At 34.2% G+C, this 23,396-nt stretch overlaps 1 protein-coding gene across 3 annotated transcripts in view; it reads left to right on the forward strand.

Moving 5' to 3' along the window:
- Nucleotides 1–23,396, forward strand: part of LOC136975115 (centrosome and spindle pole-associated protein 1-like) — an 89,263-nt gene that overhangs the window by 28,655 nt on the left and 37,212 nt on the right. For all 3 annotated transcript variants that reach the window (XM_067270125.1, XM_067270124.1, XM_067270126.1), the window contains 5 exons: nucleotides 4,768–4,791; nucleotides 12,680–12,745; nucleotides 13,682–13,710; nucleotides 16,666–16,874; nucleotides 20,747–20,896. In XM_067270125.1, coding sequence (XP_067126226.1) covers nucleotides 4,768–4,791; nucleotides 12,680–12,745; nucleotides 13,682–13,710; nucleotides 16,666–16,874; nucleotides 20,747–20,896 — 478 coding nt within the window. The remainder of the gene's footprint in view (nucleotides 1–4,767; nucleotides 4,792–12,679; nucleotides 12,746–13,681; nucleotides 13,711–16,665; nucleotides 16,875–20,746; nucleotides 20,897–23,396) is intronic.

A 23,396-nucleotide genomic window follows, 5' to 3' on the forward strand; every position in this document is an offset into this window, starting at 1 on the left:
GGGGCTCTTCCTTGATGTAAGTTATGTTGTTGGCAAACTTTGCAGAACTTCACGAATCTATCGACGAGTTTTTTCATCTTCTTGAAGTAGTAGTAACGGTTGATCAGGTCACACGTTTTTTCTTTGCCGTAGTGTCCGGCTAATGGTGATTCATGGAATGCTTTAATTACGTCATTAATTGCTGTTTCCCCTACACAAACACGCCTCCATTGACGTATTCCAAACCGTCCCGGTCGTACGTGGACTAATACATCACCATCTACTTGATACTCAGGAAGTATGCCACTACTCGGGTAATCATTGTAAGAGGGTGGGAATTTAATTAAATGATTTCTCATTGGACCAAAAATTCTGTCCCCAATCTGGGACTTCTTTACCTTTTTCCACAACTCTTCACTGATGCAATTAATGACATCGCTGTTTGAGGGGGCTTCTTCTCTACTACCATGTGGTCGAGACAATAAATCAGCCACTGGGTTACTCTTCCCTTGAACATGCGTAATGACCAAATCAAAATTAGATAATTCTACGGCCCATCTCATGAGGCGGTTATTGTGATTTTTCATATTTTTCACAAAGGTTAAAGGTTTGTGGTCGGAAAGCACAGTGACCTTCTGACCAAGAATAAGATGTTTAAAGTGGCGGAGGGCTAAGATTATTGAGTAGCATTCCTTCTCGATAGTGGAATATTTTAGTTCGGGCCCACGGAACTTCCTACTAAAGTAGCCAATGGGAATGAGTTTCCCTTCGCTTTCCTGTTCTAAGACCGCACCAGCCCAGGTATCTGAAGCGTCCGAGTGCATGAAAAAAGGTATTTTAAAGTCGGGATGAGATAGCACAGGGGGTTTAGATAATAGTTCTTTAAATTTTTCGAAGCTTGATTGGCACTGGTCGTCCCATAAGAACTTTACATATTTTTTAGTCAGATATGTAAGAGGAAGAGCAATCTCGGCAAAGTTTGGGATAAAGTTGCGGAAGAATCCCACCATTCCGAGGAAACTCCTGACGTCTTTCACATTACGCGGGGGTTGGACTTCTTTAATCGCATCCACGTTGCAGGGATCAGGTCGTATCCCCTTACTATCGATGATGTGTCCCAGATACCGCACTTCTTTCACCATGAATTTCGATTTTTTTGGGTGCAATTTCAAGTTGGCTTTGTCTAATATAGAGATTACCTCCCTTAGGAGTTTCACGTGATCTTCAAAGGATTGGGAGAACAACACAATATCGTCTTGAAAGACGAAACAATTGATATCTATGAATCTCCCCAACAGCCTAGACATGGCGTATTGAAAATACCTCCCGCTATTCTTTCCACCTTGCGGGAGGCGGCACATCTGGAATTTTCCCCAAGGAGTAGAGAAAGCAAAGAAATGACGTGTTGATTCATGTATGGGTATCTGGAAATATCCAGACTTTAGGTCGATTACCGAGAAGAATTTGCTTCCCTGAAACTTCGTTAAGATCTCATCCACACGGGCTAGAGGGAACTCCTGGGACTGGGTTACTTCGTTAATTCTTCGTAGATCGAGAGTAACCCTTAACTCGCCGGACTCCTTCGGGACAATGTGAAGGGGGGAATTCCATTCAGAAGTACTCTCCTCGCAAATCCCCGCCTTCAGATATGAAACTATCATTTTCTTTAGTTCACTCAAATAACATTGCGGTATTCTATATTGTTTTGTATTAATTATTTGGTTACTTTTAATGATAGGTGTATGAAGAAATTCCTTAGTACCGGTCAAATCTTCTATTTTCCGTGCGAAACATCCGGGGTGTTCATTAAAGATACGCTCCACTTCCTTTTTTTCGTAGTCTTTCAAATGGGATAAATTAACCTCCATCGTATTATCGGATTCCTCCCTTCTGAATCCACAACACTGATAAAAGTCATCAATTTCGGTTCTATTCCAAGATGTTACATTCTCACCTGTTTCAATTAATACTTCCGGGAACCTGTTTAACACATCCATACCCAATACTCCTTCGTATTCGACTTCGGATGGCAAGTGCATGCAAGTCATTTGAACATTTTGAGTTCTCCCTCCTCTTTCGATCTTGATATTAGACTCCCATTCGCATTCGATAACCTCCCCACCGATTCCTCGTAGTCGTTTCCAACTCCTGTGAAGTGCACCGTTCGGTCCCCTACTCCATATCTCGCTCTGAGCGATCTTCAGGCTTAGCACGGACCTTTCCGCACCCGTATCGACCAGAAACTTGATACTGGTACCATAAGCATCACCAAGAATGAGGGGAAGGCCCTTTTTAGAGAAGAACACATTAGGGGCCAGGGTTAGCTCGATGCATGGGACGTGATACTGGCTATCATCACGCCCCGTAATTAGTTTAAATCATTTATATTCCGTTGAGGGCACTGGCGGGCCAGGTGGCGAGGATTCCCACAAATGTAACACCTTTTTAGGACAGATCGGTTCGGGCTATCCTTATTTTTATCTAGATTTCCACCCAGTCTTTCGACCAAACCATTAACAGTACTACATAACGACCCCACCATTTTTTCCAACCTTTCAAGTCTATCGTCTTCCTTTGTTTTCACAATATTCATCACACCATTCGGATCCTCATTAGCGGTTGGGTTCTTTATTTCAATGGTGTGTACAAATTTATTTTCTCTACTAACGTTACACTCGAGTTCGACCCGTTCTTCCCTCTCCGCTTCCTTAATTGCCTGATCTAAGGTCTGGGGTTCTCTCCTTAATACGTATCCCTTTAGCTGGGGCCTTAGGCCCTTTATAAATCTCTCTCTAATAATGTCATCCCTCAAGGCACCAATTTTTTCGTTATTGGAAGCGGCCTTCGACAACAGTGTATTCATGCGGATGACATAGTCACATACCGTCTCATCATGGTTCTGCTTAATACTTAAGAGTTGGTCGAGTGCATTCTTTTCCTTAAGTTCTCGCTTTTCGTAACATTGAATTAATTTTTGCCTAATTCCCTCAAAAGTACAAGGATCTTGGTCAGCCAAGCTGAAGAACGTCGATAATGGCCCCCCTTTTAACCGAGCTTGTAAGACAGCCAATTTCACTTCACTGTTCCACCCAGCCAGGCGAGATATATTATCTATGGTCTTGAAGAATTGGCGGACATTAACCAAATCACTGCCACTATTAGAAAAAATGGGAACCATTCCTAGAAACCCTGTGACTACCGGAGGGATCCCCTCACCCTCGCCTCCTGAGGATGTAGCAAGATTGTTCTGGTTACAATCATCCATAATTAATGATATAAAAATAATACAATTGATTACAAATTGTAGGGCCTTAAATCTACAGGCACGATAATACAATGCTACGTTCTATACAATAAAAACCGTATCCCGTTACTAACAGAATCCTGTCGCGGACGCCATTGTTAGCCGAGTATATGAAATAACAAGACCCTGAGAGTCGCTCGGCCTTGATAGAATTAAAAAAAGAGGTTTATTAATTTCAGCGAACATAAATAATTTACAAAGAAACGATTACACACACTTACTAATTACTAATACAAATACATTTGGGACTGCGCGTAACAATGTCATCAATTAGTCCCCGCGTGCCGACAAGACAAAGAACTTATTCTAACTTATATCTAGCTTAACTAAGTACAGGGCCCTAGAGAAAGATAAGGTGGAAGAGAATTAAACAGAGATGATAAGACTGAAAATTGGTTCGAAGGGGTGACTGGCGGTAATAAATAAGAAAACAAAAACCTCGGATCCGTTCCTTAATAACTTTCTTTGTTTCTGTTCGTCCCGTTTTTCTCTCTCTCCGAAAAATCTTCCTTCCTCTCGCTCCTGTCCTCCTATCTCCTCTGACGTAACCCCTCGACCCCTCGGTGTCACACCCTTTTTTTTTTTATTACCGTCCAGGCCACATGTGTCGACTAACTACCGCGTGGTTAAGTAAATAGAAAACGGAAGTAAAATTGTTACTACAGGAAGATAGTATAAGGAAAGTAAAGAAAAGAAAATAAATAAGGTTTGAAGTGCAGAGAACACTAGGATCTTTATAGAATTGGGAGAAGTGATTGAGATGGAAGGATAAGACTTCTTTCAAAGTGAAATTTTTGTTTTTTGGTTGTTCATGATAATCAAGGAGAAGATTACAAGGACTGTTGTGAAGCGTTATATATATATATAATTTTATATATTTTTTTAATCCCACAGTTGAATAATGGTCCTGAATATATTTTTATTTTTGTGTTTGTATTAATGTTTGGATAAATTGTTAGTTTGTAAGATTGCTTTTTTATTTATTTTAATTATTATAATAGTTTGTCCAAATTAATTAGTGTATGTTGAATTTTCATTGCTAATAATAGTATAAATTAGTTTCTATTGAAAACAAAGTTATTTTATTTATTAATGCAACAATACCTGCAAGTTCTTTAAGATATATAACAAAACCAATAAACTGCTTTACTTGAATCCATATTTATTTCCACATTACTCTCCAGCACTTTTGGCATAAACAAATGAAACATTTAAGAATTCTATTTCATATAAACCTTTTATTTATATATATAAGATAGTATATTTTGATATACAGATAATTTATCATTCTTACATTTAAAATTTTATAAGATTTATTTGAAGTAAAAAGAATCTATGATTTATATATTGTAAATTAGTAGATGTCAGTAAATTCAAGATTAAAAAATTATAAATTAATATCTTAAAAATTTCTTAGAATTATTTTTTAATATCAAATTATTTGACATCATAATTTTGAAATAACAACATTTAAACTCTTGCAGGGAAAAATTACAAGAAATGCAAAGGTGAGATACATATTGAAAATATGATGATAATGCTTATAGATATTAAATAAAAATTCATTGTTATGCTGTGTTATTATAAGTATTAAATTTATTTTATTTAGTTTAACGTACAAATATAACAAATAAAAAAAAACCCTATCATTCCAAAAATCTTTTTGGAACAATTTACAATTTGAGTTCAAAACCTCAAGTTGGCCTATGTTATATATATAACTATAGGTTAAAAATGTTTGTTCAATAAACAATTTTTTCTCAGTGAGCATTAGGTGATATAATAAGATTGTAGTCTCTGCTGAGTGCACTTTGTATGTTATACACTTTGTTTTTATTACACACATGAATACATATCTTCATACTTGTGATCCAAAAAAGGAGACTATCTATACTGCTGCAAATTATCCATTCCTTCATTTTTAATAACTGAAATTATTTTATTTTTCAATTATATACTACTATATCATTTATTTGTATACTGTACTTTCTTCTCTGAATAGTTGCTGAGAAACATGTTTAAATGCAATTATAAATAAGCATTTCAGTAAACATTAATATGATTGTGTCATGTTGTGTCTTACCACGACATGTAAAGGGCACATCGAGCGCAGCGCCCGAGGGCGAGATGCTCGATATATATAAACTCTGTAATCAAGGGCAGTTTGCCTTTTTCCTTTGTCAGACCCTGTCTGTATATACCAGATATATGTAAAATAAATGTTTGATGTATTAAGTATCGTATCAACTCACTTCTCAGGCACTACTATTGTAAGATTCATGGGAATTTTACATCTGGCGACAAGGGTGGGATTGGATTGAGAATAAGTCCTGAGGAAACAGAATAAGCATGATCTTTACCGGGACCACGTGGAGCGAGATCAATGGCTACCTTCGGCTGTCTAGAAGAGTTCGACCCTACACACCCAAGTGAGTGGATTTCTTATACTGAGAGGCTCGACGCATATCTAACTGCTAACAATATAGAAGACGAAGAGAGGAAGAAAGCTATTCTGCTGACGGCATGTGGAAGAGAAACGTACAACCCATTGAGGTCTCTTTTGTCTCCCAACTTGCCAGCCACGAAATCCTTTCAAGAACTGAAGGACATCTTGAGGTCACATTTCGCTCCTCAACCCTCATGAATTGTTTGTAGGAATCAATTTTATAGACGTGATCAAAAGGTGGGAGAATCTCTGTCTATCTATATTGCGGAGTTGCGTAGACTCGCAGAATTTTACGAATTTGGTCCTCACTTAGAGGAAATGTTATGTGATAGATTCGTTTGTGGTCTGTTGGACAAGACGCTCCAATGTCACCTTTTTGCTCGAAAAAACCTATTGTTTTTAGAGGCACAGGAAGAGGCCTTAGCGGCTGAAGCTGCTGTTCGTTGCATAAAAGAAGTTAGGCCTAATGCGTGCACTGAAACTGAAGTAGGTCTGATCCGGAACAAAGGGGAACCGGGCATTGAACGCTCGCGAACGCATCAGGAATATAATAGGGTCAAATTTAAGAGCAAGGGACAACCAAGCTTTCCTGAGTCAACAAAAGTCTGTAAAGGCTGTGGAGGGAAGCATAATCGCAAAGAATGCCCGTACCGAAAGAGCAAATGTTTCCTTTGTAAAAAACCGGGCCATATTCAGAAGGTATGCCATTCAGAGAAACGTTCTTTTTCCATTTCGTCTCAAACGGAAAAAGTAGTCAAATCAGGGGTTCACGTGAATCAAGTAGCTGATCTGTTGTTGCCCAAAGCTATCACTGCATTAGTCAAAATTAACGGGAAGAGTAGTTGGTTCCAAGTAGATTCGGGATCTTCATATACTATCGTGTCAGAAGACACGTTTAGCAAGATTTTTGGTAACAATTCCCCAAAGTTATACCCTTTCCGCACCATTTTGCATGGGTACTCAAAGAAACAAGTTCAAATTGCCGGCCAATGCCAAGTGAATGTCACATACAACAACTTCACCCGAGAACTTTCACTAATCGTGGCCAGGGGAAACAACATAAGTTTGCTAGGGAGAAACTGGTTCAAAGAGTTAGGGATATGTGTCTCAGGCGTATATCGCATTTCCTGAGATCGAATCCAGGAGTTGATGGAAGAGTTTCCAAGTGTATTCAAAGAGGGGTTAGGAACATATAAGGGCCAACCGATTTCAATTAAATTAGACCCGAACGTAACACCCAGCAGATTAAAGGCAAGGCGCATACCATTGGGGATTTGTCAAAAGGTTGACGACAAACTTGAGAAATGGGTCAAGCAGGGAATTCTAGAACCGGTCACAGATCCCGAGTGGGCTACACCCATTGTGCTGATTTTGAAGCAAGATGGTTCGGTACGCATCTGTGGGGATTATAAAATTACACTTAATAAAGCACTGCGGCCCACTGCTTATTCCATTCCAGCAATCAATCACTTGTTGGCAGATTTGGGACATGCGAAGGTATTTGCCAAACTTGATCTGGCCCAGGCATATCAGCAGCTCGCGGTAGATGATGATACAGCCAGGGCTCAAACGATTATTACACACAAGGGGGCTTTTAAGGTCAATAGATTACAATTTGGTATCAACGCGGTGCCGGGGATTTTTCAAGCATTTATCGAACAACTGGTAGGGGGAATAGAAGGGGTAATCCCATACTTTGATGATATTCTCATTGCGGCTAAATCTGAGGAAAATCTGCTACATAAGGTTAGGCAGGTTCTAGAGAGATTCCAATCATCAGGCTTGCGCATTAAAACACAGAAATGTGTTATAGGCATTCCAAGTGTAACATTTTTGGGGTTTAAGGTAGATGCAAACGGAATTCATCCCTCGGAGGAGAATGTCCGGGCAGTTTGGCACAGTCCTGTACCATCTAACAAAAGAGAGCTTCAAGGGTTCCTGGGACTAGTTAATTTTTATCATGTTTTTCTAAAAAACAAAGCCACGATTGCGGAACCATTGCATCGTCTGCTGGATGCGAACACACTGTGGGAGTGGGGGCCCAGACACGAAAAAGCGTTTAAGGCCATCAAATCATTGTTGACATCAGACGTGGTACTAACGCACTTCGACTCAAAGAAACTGTTAGTGCTAACGTGCGATGCGTCACCTTACGGTATTGGAGCTGTCCTTAACCACTGCATGCCAGACAGAAGTGAGGCATCCATTGCATACTATTCACGCACTCTATCAGCAATGGAGCGTAACTACACACAGATAGACAGAGAGGCCTTGGCAATCGTGGCGGAAGTTAAGAAATTTCACGACTATATCTACAGACGGCAAGTGGAAATACAGACCGACCACAAACCTCTTCTTGCCTTACTATCGTCATCCAGACCAACTCCAAGCATCATATCACCCCGGATGCTCCGATGGAATAACCTCCTGTCAACATATGACTACATACTCGTCTACAGACAAGGAAAATCTATACAAAACGCAAAACGTGGATGCGTTGAGTCGTCTTCTGGTGGCCGAAGTCCCAGAGCAGCAACAGAACGAGAGAGACATTTTCCTTATAGACGTCATGGAGTGTCCATCTCTGTCAGCTAGAAAAATAGCTCTAGCAACCAATAAAGACCCAATCTTATCTAGGGTGAAGACTTGGGTTGTGAATGGCTGGCCCAAGCAGAAAACTTCAGGCCTTTTTCAACCATTCGAAAACAGAAGTGTAGAACTGTCAATCCATAAAGGATGTTTGCTATGGGGAAGTCGTATCGTAATTCCTCCCCATCAACGGAAAATATGTCTCAATATGTTGCACGTCACACACCCGAGTATTGTTAAGATGAAGGCACTGGCTAGGAGTTACATCTGGTGGCCAGGCCTGGACAGCGACATTGAGAAATTAGTAAGATCATGTGCGAGCTGTCAAGCAGTCCAACATAGCCCTTCCAAAACAATGTCCGCTTGGGAAGCGGAGGAAGCTCTGTGGAATAGGCTCCACATAGATTTTGCCGGCCCCTTTCAGGGCAAAATATTTTTCATAGTGGTGGATGCCAGGTCCAAGTGGTTGGAAGTGGATATAGTGCCGTCGACATCTGCAAATGGAGTGATTAAGGCATTGCGGAAGCTGTTCGCCACACACGGAATACCAACAGTGATCGTATCAGATAACGGCACTGCCTTTACATCTTGCGAGTTTCGCAATTTCCTTAATAACAACGGTATTCAACATATCACTACGGCACCCTTTCATCCATCGTCTAACGGACAAGCGGAGAGGATGGTGCCATTTACAAAGCAGACTCTGAAGAAAATGAAAGGAGCTGACATGGGATTGAAGTTAGCGAGAATGCTAATATCACAGCATGTGACACCGTCGTCGGCAACGGGAGTGAGTCCGGCTGAACTGCTGATGGGGCGGAAGTTGCGGACTTGCATAGATAATTGCTATCCCTCAACGAAAGAAGGCAACAGGGAGAAAGGAGAAATGATATCTCCAAATCGAGCCTTCTGAGTGGGTGATCCAGTTTATGTTCGAAGCTTCAATTCTGCCGAGAACTGGACCCCAGCTGACATCACGGATGTGAGAGGAAATGTCACTTATTCGGCTTGTACAGGGGAAGGTCAGATAATTAAACGACATACATACCAAATTCAACCACATTTTCCAGAGGAAACTACAGCCAAACCGACAAACGAAGAGTCTTCTCCCAATGACAAGTCGGACATGGAAGAGCAAGTTCCAGAAGAAGTGGAACAGAGTTTGGATGCACCTACCAGCAACCCCAGAGAGGACCGTCTGCCACGTGTAAGACAACCTCTGAAATATTGGAAAGATTATGTATCTATCTAGGAGGGAAGGGATGTCATGTCGTGTCTTACCACGACATGTAAAGGGCGCGTCAAGCGCAGCGCCCGAGGGCAAGACACCCGATATATATAAACTCTGTAATCGAGGGCAGTTTGCCTTTTTCCTTTGTCAGACCCTGTCTGTATATACCAGATATATGTAAAATAAATGTTTGATGTATTAAGTATCGTATCAATTCACTTCTCAGGCACTACTATTGTAAAATTCATGGGAATTTTACAGATTGAGAACACAAGATGTCTCATCATAAGAACTGCTGCAATTTCTTTTGAATAATTCTGAACAGCAATATAAATACACTTCAGAAATGCAGGTTAAAGAATAATGTCTTTATGTAAATATTGCTTGATTTTTATGTTAAAAAATAATAATTAAATATATAATAATAGTAACCAAAGTAAACATATGAAGATAATTATGGAAAACTACACTAAACACATACATACAAGGTGTGTCTACTAAGTTTACAAGAGACAATTATAAAAAAAAAGAGTTTTTGGCAGAAATGATTTGATTCACAGTAAAGACAGTCTTCAAAGTATACTCTGTGATCTATACAAATTTTTACACATACTAGCAATTTATATATGTTCTTGTAAAAAGATATTTTTGAAATACTATTTAGTTCCCTCATTACAGCGTCTTGGCTTTCTGAAATTCACTGAAATTGCTTCTTTTTTAAAGCAAATTTTAATTTAGAGAACTGGAAATAGTCAGCTGGGGCAAGTTCTGGCAAGTCTCAGCTGACCACTTCCTGTTCTTTAAATTAAAATTTGCTTTCAAAGGGAGGCAATTTTGGAAATCTAAGAATTTGTGACAAGATAAATAAAAAGTTAAATTAGTAGAGAAATCAATCTCATATTACCTGAAGAAGACCACAATAGGTTAAAAATGTTTATAATTAAATGTGTTTACTAGAGTTAGAAGTTTGTTTTCATTTCATTTAGTTCCATTAATGCATCCATCAAACAATCAAATAACACCACCATCTTGTAACTTTTGTCTATACATTTCTACAGTTTATAGATCTGTTGAATGGCCGAAGCACACAGAATGTGGTGGGGTAAGATGTGAAAGGCTTTACACAGTAAAAATCCACACAAAAGAATTGGTAATTAGCTATTTAACTAATAGCTAATTACCAATTCTTTGTGTTGACGACTTAACTACTACTACTACCGATCGATCGCGAACGGAGTGAGTCTACTTAACAAATTTAGCCTAGCAATAATAAAATTTAACACTAATTGTAATTACAGAAAATTACATTAGTGCATATGCTCAAGTGCTGCAATGATAGAAAAATAGTTTTTGTCTGGGAATCCCTCCTTACCACCATGCTAGAAGCATGCAACACTCCCACTCTTGATCTGCCCAATATTTGGGTCACGTTATTCAAGCATTTTCTAATATACGATCAGCGTGAGCACAGGTCTGCGCATGCGTGGCTTCGCTAGTCACGGAGCCAGATGCTTGATCGGCTTTCGAATGTTTTTGAATTTTTGCTTTATGTTTGTAACGGCTTTAGTAAAGCTTTATGCGTTCTATTCTGCATTGGATTTGTTCTTTTTTAAAGTTTTTTGGCAAATTTATGCACTCGCCTGAAAACGACGACGGTAAGGTTTGTCGAAAGTACTTGCGACAAGCAAATGTGGATATAACGCTGAACTCAGTGAACTTTTTGCAACGTTTATACGGTGTTTGGCGTGAATGTTGCCGTACCGACATACTTACTAGTGTCATAACACTACAAGTTGTTCTCTACACAATGTACCCATGCACGATGTACTGTTTACCCATGCAACACTATAGCTCATTTTTATTATTTGTATCATTTTTATTTCTGTATTTTTATGCAATAGTTTATTACTTGGTCTCATATTTATTGATTTTTTGCAATTGCCATCCATTCTCTTGATCAAAAGAATGTTCCTTTAAATTTTCATTCTCAATGCTCAAAGAAGTTTGCAATGTCACAATTGAAAGTATTTCAAGCGTGATTAAATCTGTTTGTTCACATGTTTATGTGAGTTTTTAACATCTATTTCAAATTATTACATTTACTATTTAATGATTGTGATGTGTGCCTTCACTGATCTTCATGAGTTTACAATTGCAAACTAAAATTGGCAGATAAGCTACAAATGTTTTGACTTCTAAATACAGATCAAATTGATTTCTAAATACAGGTAATCAGTGAATTAATCACAGAAAATTATGATGATAGTCAAGAAATTTAAATTGTTGCATTCCAACAGCATTAATTAGTAGGATGTACTGTACATTGAGCAGTTTTCCATATTGTTAACAATATTGTTTATCATCCTGTCATGACAACACTGTCTTTTATTCTGTTACTGTATGAAATGTAATATATATATATATATATATATATACAGTCAAACCTGTTTTTATGCGCTCTTTTTATGTGCGATTTTTTTAATGCGAATTTTTAATTTGTGCGGTATAGTTGGCGACTAGTCTCGTGCGATTCGTCATGTCTCACGTTGACTTATTATAGCTAAATAAACTTATTATAGCATAAATGCACTTATTATAGTAATATTATTGCATGAATATGCAAAAAATGAAATAATTTACTTTTTAAGTCAACAAAACACCACCTGGACAAAAATATGTAAAACAGACGATAGACCAGACGATGCAGTCAAGTGCTGACATCTGTTGTCAATAAATTCTATTTCGTACGGTTTTGAGTTATTTTCTATGTGAAACTTTTTTTATGCGGTCCCTGTTGACCACATAAAAAAAATATTTTTTTAATTATGTTGCGAAAACTATTATTTACAGCCATTCGTGAAGTTTCGTGAGATTTTTTTTAATGCGTTTTTTTTAATGCAGTCCCTATCCCCCGCATAAAAACAGGTTTGACTGTATATATTTTTTTTGTTTTTTCATTCGTTCTTCTACCATTTTCTTCTCTACCATCATAGTATTAAGTACAAATGAAACAAATGATAATTTGTCTCATTTTTATATTAGCTGAAGATTATTTATGACTTAATTATCATAAAATAAAATAGCTTTTTGAATTTTAAATATTCTCTAAATATATTAATATATTTACTAGTTTGCAAGTTCAGTCTTTATATCAACCAAGTTTTATTGATGGTAGTGCAAATCGCCGACCTTATTTGTAAGTATTTATATATATTTATGTGAAATATTATTACTGAAATAAGTGCTGAATTTAAATAAAATAATAATCAATATGTAACATGATTTGATTAAATGATTATTAGAATTTAAATTAAGAAAGTACTCCTTTTATTAAAACTTAATAAATTATATTATTTTGATATTTACAATAAGAGTTCCTCTTCAGTCTAGAAATATAATATCAGGGATAAAAATAACATTCCTACTTGACCAAAATATTGTAATGTAATTGATTATGTTTAAAATAAATTGTATGTGATTTATTATTTAACATAAAGAAGGTGGTTTTTGACTGGTGTAATACCAAATTACTTAAGTAAATAGTAATAATTCATACTTCTGTTTGTACAAACTCTGAAATTAAGTGGATATACTTCATACAATAATGAAATTGTGGCTTTGGTTAAAATAAATGGTTTTTATTCTAAATATACTAAAGTCAGCACTTCATATAAAACACAAACTGTTTAACCCTATCAGAAATTAATAGTCTTAAGTCATTTGTTACAAGAAAATTTTTGATTGGCTTAATGACTATAGATGAAAACATCAGTCAGTGGAAGAGATATATCATCCAGAACCATACACACTGGAAACAATGAACAAATTGATTGAATCCCTCTTTTCTTCAGATGTTTTCATCTGTAGCCATCAAGCCAGTCAAAAATTTTCTTGTAATGAATGCCTTAAGACTATTAATTTTGATAAGGTTAATATTCTAAAGGATTACACAGGTATCATGAAGAGATACAAATACTGTATTTTAAATAGCTAAAAATTATTTTTAAAATTTTTATTTTAGAATACTGGTAACAACTTAAATATGACATTTTAATAAAATTTATTAAAAAATTGATAGTAGCAATACATTTATAAATGTTTATATAATCTAATGTTTTTTGTTTATTTAAAGAATGAAACAAGAAAATGTTCCAAGTGCAGGTTAGTAATTACTAAATTATTATATTTGTCTCTAAGATTGTCTAATAACTTAAATCTATGGTTCAGAAAAGTTTGATGTTTTTACTTTAATATTATACTTTTAGATAAATTAATGATAAAGTTCTATTGATAATTGTAATGATGTTGTTGTATTTAAATAGCATTTTTAATTAAAATGATTTGAATTACATTGTTTTTATATTTTGGAAAAAAATATATACTTACATCAACTTAATTTCTGAAATATGTGTATTAAATAGAACTTATGAAATGAGATCTGTTTCTATTCATTTTAGCAAAAAATTTATAATCAATTAATCATTTTAGTATTCTAAAACCAAAGCTAAAATTTAGGAACTTGGATTTTTTTTTCTAGCAGTGAGTTGTGTAACAGTGAGTTCAGAAGGCATTTATATATACAGAAGAACATTTCAGTACATTTTATACGTCGATGATCTGGTTTTATTGGCCTCAACCAAAGTTACTCTACAACATAAGCTTTTATTAAGCTTATGTTGTAGAGTAGCATTAATGACTATTTGAACTCCATATTCTTATCGATTAACATTGCTAAATCAAAAATAATTATTTTCAGAAACAACATTAATGAAACTCGCAAACCAAGAGAAATCTTTCTACATAAATGATCAACCTTTAGAATTGGTCAATAATATAAAATACTTAGGTACGATTTTCAACTGGAATGGTAAAATTCAGATTCATTTGAAATACCTCAATATAAAAATCAATCAACTAATTAATAATACTATCTATTTAGGTGCTAGTTTAAAAATCATGAACTTAAAACTTCATATGAGAATGTTTAACTTATTAATAATGCCAGCTATTTTATATGCCAGTTCGATTTAGGCCATTGACTTGGAAAAATTCCATATTATATATTTACGTAAACTATTTAAACTTGAACGTACTGTTCCAGGATATGCTATATGCTCAGAAACTAACAGATGTCAACTTTTCCCCTTCTTTATGAAAAGATTAATTAAATTTTACTACCATTTATTAAACTCAAAAGATGATAATATTAAATTTTTATTTCACATTATGAATACTCAAATGAAAAATGATAATGTCAACAAAACAACATGGTGCTATAAATTTAATAAAGGTTTACAGTCATTTGGCATATCTATTTCTTTATTTGACAACTCTATTGACAATTGGAAAAATGCCTATACTATGATGATGGACTCAGCGTTTTCACATTCAATGATTAGTGACCAAAATGCTATGCTTAATTCAACATTTCGCCCTTGGTATTTGCATATTCTAAGCCTTCCTACACAATTGAACATTATTACAATGAATACAACTTTAAATATTAAATGTACTTTACTTCAACTGAGACTTAACCAATACTCCTTAATTGCAAACAATACATTTATCGACTTTTTAAGATCCTGTTATTGGTGTAATTCCAACACTTTCTCTGCACTTCATCTTCTCAGAGACTGTACTGCTTTGAAAAACTACCAACAAAAATTTCAAACTTCAGACATAATTTCTACAAATAATGATTTAAATTATAGATCCAATTTGGGCAATTTATCAAAAACAAATATGTATAAAACTGCTAATTCTTTTACTCAAATTATTAATGATTTGAATGAATATTATACGAAATGACTACATGTTGAAGTTATTTAATTATTAATATCTATATAATTAGTTTAATGTTTTTACTTATTGTTTTTTGTACTTTAATCAACTCCCCCTGTAACAAGGTCTCCTTATTATGAATAAAGATTATTATTATTATTATTATGATGAATAAAAGCTTCATTAAGTCTGACCTCCACTGGAGATATGATGCATGACTCCACTCTATCTTTCCACCTCTTGACCTTTAACCACCAAAATTTGATAGCATCAATCCCCTTATACTGAAAACTTCCTGCAAAATTTCAGATGTTTTTGACAAAATACACAGAAGTTATTAAGCTTCAAAGAGGGTGAACAAAATTGTGCCCCCCACACACAGAAAATTCCCCCAAATTTTTTTGCATTTCTTAATGTTTTGAGGCCCCAAGTCCAAAAGTGTAAAAATTGTGAGGAGTCATTTTTTTACTGATTGCCATACTTTCTCTGTTACATATAATGGCTGAGAAAGTAATATAAAAATAATAAATAATAATATAATTAATAAATTGATATGCAAAAATAATAAATTAATAAATGCTGTATTTTTAAAAATTTATATTAATAAATTAGTAAGTAAACAAAATATATATAAATGATATCCATATTTTAATTAATTTTTATGAAGAAAATTGTAATACATTCGTTCAATCATCCATTTTCATAAACGTTAAAATTTACAGACAAATTTTTCCACCATGGCACGTCTTCAGAATGCTAAACATAATTTGAAATATAAATTAACACAGTGCATTATATCAAAGTTCTGCATCTTATATTAAGTAGGAGCAGTAAATAAATAAATTTGACATTTGCATACAACAGTTTAAAAATCATTGATGTTTTTCTGATTTATTTTAATTTTAAAAATAATAAATATAAAAATTATTACGTAAAATTTAAACTTGATTTATATAATGAGCTCATATTTATAACAAAGATGAAATGTTTTTATACAGATCATTTATTTTATTACAGATAAAAGGAAAAGTCCCAAAGATTGTCTTTTTATATCCTATATCCATCCCCAAATATTAGCAAATTAAATTACATAAAATTAAAAATTATACATTTTCTTTTTACATTTTAATTTAAAACTAGAAAGAGTAAGAAATAATAAATTATCAAAACTATTTAAATTTCAAGAAATATAATAAAAAAATAGTTTTGAGGTGCACTCAGATGAATTATATTTCTATATATTTTTTTTTCCTAATTATATTTCTTATCATTGTAATTATAAAATGCATTAATTGAATTAATTATAAAATTTTATTTATTTTTTATTCTATTTAGCAATATCTCAATCACCAGCATCAGTTGATCTTTCAAATCAATTTGCTTCACCACTTGCAAGTGTAACTCCTCAAATTACTCCAGTACTTCCTCCACCAGCTGTTTCTTTACCACCAATAGCAATGAATAATCATTCTGGATTATTATTTGAATCAGATGCTTATAAATCTAAAAAGAAAGATTATTACAGAGATGATTTAAAGCAACAGGTGTGTTTTTATTTCATAATAGAGACTTTAAAAACTTATTCAAAGTATTACTTGAATCTTAGAATGCAGTATATTATACAAATTTTTTTATTTAAATAATATATTGGTTATATAAAATAGTGCTGTCAATATTGTTCAACCCTTTACTAATACCGGAAGTATACTACACTTACAATAAAAAATTGAACTTGTTACTGGCGTGTATCCTATAAAAGATCGTTCCACAAATGGTTTCAAACTTTATGAAGTTCTTCTTCAGGTGGAAATGGAATACTTAAGAAAAAATAGAACAGGAGATTTCTAGAGGGATAGATCCACTTCTGGACAACAGATGGCAAAAAGAACTCATCTATATTGGTTCTACTAAGTGCTCATTAAAGACCAGATTAAGGGAACACTAAGCTGATCTACAACATGGAAGGCTCACTAGGACCCTAAGTATTTATGCAACAGACCAGGACATCAAGGCAGAACTCAACAAAACTAAAATCATCGTAACCACATCCTACCTTGAGCACATAAAATGGTTAGAAGCTATGCTATTTATAAAATGAGCCATACAAATACATGCATCAACCAAAAAGAAGAGCTCAACCTATCACCAGCCTGGCAACTCCTCCTAGACAAGTACCTGTACCTGTAATAATTTGACACCTGCGCACAATGGCGCATGTCCATCAGAGCGGCATTCGGCGAAGTTTTTGATTTGAAATCTCCTGTTCTATTTTTTCTTAAGTATTCCATTTCCACCCGAAGAAGAACTTCATAAAGTTCAAAAATGTTTGTTGGACGGTCTTTTATAGGATACACACTGGTAACAAGTTCGATTTTTGATTGTAAGTGTAGTGCTGTCAAACAAGAGGGGAGTGTTTCGGATGGATGCCCTAGATACCAAAATAAAGAGATGTGAAAATCTCATTTTTCTACTTGATTAATAAATTTATTTATTAAATTTGCTGCTTACATAAACATATCAATGAAGTATAGGTAAATAGTAAGCTAATTAAAATTTTAAATCATTCAAGATATGTTTTATTTAATATGAACTACATTTATATCAATATCATTTTTTGTTATAAAGATTAAAATATAGTGATGATAGATGATGATAAATAATAATGAAAATTTTTAGAAATATTTTCTACAATTTTGAATAGAATATTTACATCAGAATTTTAAAGAGCCCAAAATTAATGTAGAAAAGATTAAAATTATTCAGTTATATAATTATAAAGGAGCATGTAGCAAGTCTGATATTCATAATAATGTTGTTTTAATATGAAAATATACTTATTTATTATAGTTAGACTATTTCTTATAAATACAGCTGAAGAATTAAAAAAAAAAATCCTTAAATTTCCAGCAATAAAAACATTTAATAATAATGTTTTCGACTGCTTTAAACAACCATCATCAGTTAAAACGAACTTAAAAAAACAAAACTTAAAACAGTGGAAAATGTTATTATTAAATGTTTTTATTGCTGGAAATTTAAGGTTTTTGTTTTTTAATAGTTTATTTTCCAGTAGCTAGTTTACTTATTGTACAGGTGAAGAATACAATACATATACATATACATACAGGTATTCCTTGTATGACATGGTAATTATGTAAGCTTTGCCAACTGTGTGCAATTGTCAGGATGATCAAGGGGTTGAGACAATCATGTGTAGGTGTGATATACACACTGAGACATGCTTACCATTCACTTTTTCCCATTTAATAAAATATAAAAATATTCTTACAAAGTTTTCTGTATTCTTGTCATTACTATTCTCTTTTGGTATTTCTTTTTAAGAAGAGAGTCCAGTAAAAGTCCCAATGTCACATTGAATGTCTACACTCTGTCCCTTTTTGATGGTCTTCTGATGGTCCCAGGGCTTGTTGGTAAGTTCAGATTTGAACAGGTACATGATGTCAAATGCTGTATTTTGTTGCAACTGAATGTTTGATTGCACAACACAGGAAACTTGGATTTAGCATATCCTGGTAGATCCTGGACTGGACAAAATATGACAGATCTTGGAGAGAGAAAAAGACTCTTGGAGAATGAACAGATCTGGGAAAAAGAATAAATTTTAGAATGTGATCAGCTCTTGGAGAAAAAGAACAGATCTTGGAGAAAGAATGGAATGTCCTTGAAACACAAGTTTTTAAAAGATTTCTCTCTTCTATCCTGCATTCCAATTGGTCAATTGGTCTTTTCTCATCTTCTGGTGACAATTTGAAACCTTTCAGGGCATGGCTGAGGTCATCATCAATAATTGACCTGATCCCGATTGGCTAAAACTCCTCCAAACTTTGAAATTTTCCCTTGTAATTCCAGCCTTTTGATATCCTTTTTGACAGAAAGAACTTTTATTGTTTTCAGGAAACCTTAAGTCTCACTTTGGGTTTTAATTTTGAAAGGTGAATGTTGTACTGTCCTGCTGGATATTTGTGGTTCAATTTTGGGTTTCATCCGGGGCCTCACAATTACATTCTGAAAAAGCATTGCATTATGCATATTTGTGCTATACAAAACAAAGGACTAATAAAACATGGGTTAGGTTCCAAAAGTTAACAAAAGTATACTATCCTTTTTTTATGTTTATTAAAGCAAACAATCAATAATTTTTTTTAATCAATAATTAACAAACAGTCACATTCAAATTACTGTATTTTGCATTAATTAATATTAATTTTAATTAAATGAGAGTGTTTTCCTTTTACAAATTATTGTCATCTTCTGAGATTTTTTGTTGATGTTGGTCAGAAATATCAGCAACATCTTCATTTTTTAATATTTTTATCATAATTTTCTATGGATGACAAAATAAAAATATGTTATTTGAAAATTTGTTCTACTGGGTCACATTTGTTCAGTTGAGTACCAAGTGATTTTTTTTCAAGAATTTTAGTTCAAATACTGAATTGTTTGAGTTGGAAAGAATTTGAGTACCAAGATATTGCTGTATTTTGTTCATCATTTTTATGAATGATTACTTACCTACAGTTAAAAAAAATTTAACAACACTTACCTAAAAATGTTTAAATTTTTACTAAATATGAAAATTAGTCTATAAAAACAAAATGCAGTGACAGTCTTAAAGGCTAAAGTCTGAAAGCAAGGACAATGACACCTGGTTGACAGGAAAGCAAGGAAAAGGAAAAAAAAAAATTATCAGTTTTCATTAAAGTAAATCTGATCAAAAGAACAAAGCAAATTGAAAGTTTCAATATTCTAAAATCTGTTGGCAAATTTGAGACAAGATGTGTGATTACTTGAATAAAAAATATCAAATAATGGAGTTTACACTTAAAAATTATGAAATTTTGTATGGAGGATTTCCCAAACCATGTTGTACGAGGAATACCTGTACATACATACATATGTTATGCTTAATAAGTCATTTATTTTTAAAATTGACCATTATCATGGCTAATTATGAAAATAATAACCATATATAAGTGGCTTTTATTTATTATTTATCAAGCTACAAAAAATACAAATAAATTTACAAAGAATGGTCATAAAATATCAGATATAAGTTGAAAAGTAGTATTATAAAAAATTTTTCTTTTTACATGAGGAATTTTGGTGCATACTGTAAATGTTGCAGAAGTTATATTAATACAGAATAGTTTATTATATAAATTACTTGATTAATTTTTTTAATTTTTTGATTTTATATACATAAAATTTTAGTTTTTTTTTCTTTTTCAAACTTTGTGTAAAGTTTGTTTTAAAAACATTGTTTATATTCCCTGAAAGTCTTTAGATGTTACATGTCATCTATGATTGGCTTATAATTACTGATTTTAATAATATCAATAGTATACATAGTATTTTGCAAAATTCTTTTAAGAATTTGTATTTTCACTATTAAAAGATTGAAGAAAAGAAGCGTCGCATTGAAGAAGAAAAAGCAAGAGAACGAGAAGAAGAAGAAAGATTAGCACAACGAATTGAAGAACAAAGACTTCGCATGCTACAAGAATATGAAATAGAAAGACAGAAAAAGATTCAAAAAGAAGAAGAAGTACGTTATTTTATGTATAAATGATTCAAAGTAGATTAAATTTTAAAAAAATATTTTAGATAATTTATATATGTATACATAAACAGTCGAGTCCACATAAGTCGACACCCGGATAACTCGACACCATCGGTTAAGTAGTCAGTTTCTGTGGTCCCAGCCGACTTACATAGGCTGTGGCTGTTATTAAACCTTATTTATTTTCTTTTCTTTACTTTCCTTATACTATCTTCCTGTAGTAACAATTTTACTTCCGTTTTCTATTTACTTAACCACGCGGTAGTTAGTCGACACATGTGGCCTGGACGGTAATAAAAAAAAAAAAAGGGTGTGACACCGAGGGGTCGAGGGGTTACGTCAGAGGAGATAGGAGGACAGGAGCGAGAGGAAGGAAGAATTTTCGGAGAGAGAGAAAAACGGGACGAACAGAAACAAAGAAAGTTATTAAGGAACGGATCCGAGGTTTTTTTTTTCTTATTTATTACCGCCAGTCACCCCTTCGAACCAATTTTCAGTCTTATCATCTCTGTTTAATTCTCTTCCACCTTATCTTTCTCTAGGGCCCTGTACTTAGTTAAGTTAGATATACGTTAGAATAATTTCTTTGTCTTGTCGGCACGCGGGGACTAATTGATGACATTGTTACGCGCAGTCCCAAATGTATTTGTATTAGTAATTAGTAAGTGTGTGTAATCGTTTCTTTGTAAATTATTTATGTTCGCTGAAATTAATAAACCTCTTTTTTTTATTCTATCAAAGCCGAGCGACTCTCAGGGTCTTGTTATTTCAGATACTCGGCTAACAATAGGCATTAATGTTAAAAAACTCTGGTTTATTCGACACCGTTTAACTCATCACCACTGGATAAGTCGACATACTTTTGCTGCCCACACTCCGATAAGTCGTCACCCCTCCTGAAAAAATGAATTTACTCTGCACGTGTGGTGTGAACTCATTTTTTTTTTCAGGAGGGGGAGTCGATTTATTTATTAATATATAATTAATATATTTAATAATATATATATACACATACTAATAAAAATGCCTTAACATTTTATGTATTTTTATGTATAAAATAATAACAGATAAACAAAAAGAAAATATACAATCTACATCAACGTCACACCAGAATCCAGTTTTGCATTTTCTCACGCTAGAGGCATTAAGAATCCTTAGACATTAACAACTTGCCAACAATTGACAATTGCGAAGATGATGTTTTAAAGGCATTCATGATCATTGAAAAAGAAAGTCGAGACAGTTAAGTGCTCAAAACAAATAACACTAAACAAAGTTTTCAGTTTTTCATCTACAGAGTAATTGTAAATGGAGGACAATGTATTCTAAGCCTATACTATTGTATAACGCACTACTGTATTTTCCTAATTGTAGTTTTATGTGGTTTTTTTTCCAACATCTCTTTAGTCGTCACATCAGATTGTGGCTGTACGCCATATTTTTGTACATATGAATTTTAGATTTAATTAGTTTTAATAATTTTCTCTCCTTCTTAACCCTTCTTTCTAATTTCCTTTGTCCATTGTTCTGGCTTCTGGGAACGCGGGCTTCCCACTCCCCACCCACCAGGGGGTCGTGTGGAACAAAGAGTTCGAGTGGAGGACGAGTAAAATCTGGGTCATCGAAGAGTCACTTTTTCTCCGGCCGGACACGAGGAAGCACGGACGAGAACGGCGAGCTCGTGAGACGGAATTCTACGAGGGCCGAATAGAGAGCCGTGAGGTGAGGATCCGGACCGTAGAGTCAAAGACACTGACAAGAAATTATCCTAAAAGGTATTTTTACAACGTTGACGAACCCAGAGATACGCAGAATAAACCACCAGCCGGAATCGGAGTTCAGCGAGAACAAGGGTACCCCACTATCCTATCAATTCTTCTCACTTCCTACTTTTATACTTTTCTATCCTTTTAGGTTTAAGTTAGTTAAGAATCGCGCGGGTTTTATTGTTACAATCGGACAACAAGAGAAATTGGACTGAGGGAATCCACAAAGAACTTATTTGTATATATTATTAATCGCGAAATTAAATTTGTTTTAATTGAATTCACGTGTCTGTGTATTCCTATCGCGCTTCACACTTTACATTGGCGTCCGCGACAGGATTCCCTCCTCGTTGATCCAATTCTCTGTATAGCTGTACTGATTATCAGCCATCGTTGTAAGTTATATGGAGGACAAAGGTACTCCCAGTATGAGTTTGGTGGCAGAAAGCCACAGTGAGAACCCCCCACTCGTGGTTACTGGATTCTTAGGGATGATCCCCACTTTCTCAAATTCGCCTAACGACACGGTAAATATAAATCAACTATTTAGAACCATTGATAATGTGGCTAAGTTAGCCCAATGGGGGGACGAGGTTAAGGTGGCTGCGTTGCAAGCTAAACTAAAAGGTGAACCATTAAACACTTTCTTTTGTTTATTGGAGCAATCGCCTGCACCAACGTTTAAGGAAATTGAGCAAGATCTAATTAAATGTTTCCAG

This window comes from Centruroides vittatus, unplaced genomic scaffold, assembly GCF_030686945.1.
Source record: "Centruroides vittatus isolate TY-2023 unplaced genomic scaffold, ASM3068694v2 contig_364, whole genome shotgun sequence".
NCBI classification, from domain to species: Eukaryota; Metazoa; Arthropoda; class Arachnida; order Scorpiones; family Buthidae; genus Centruroides; species Centruroides vittatus.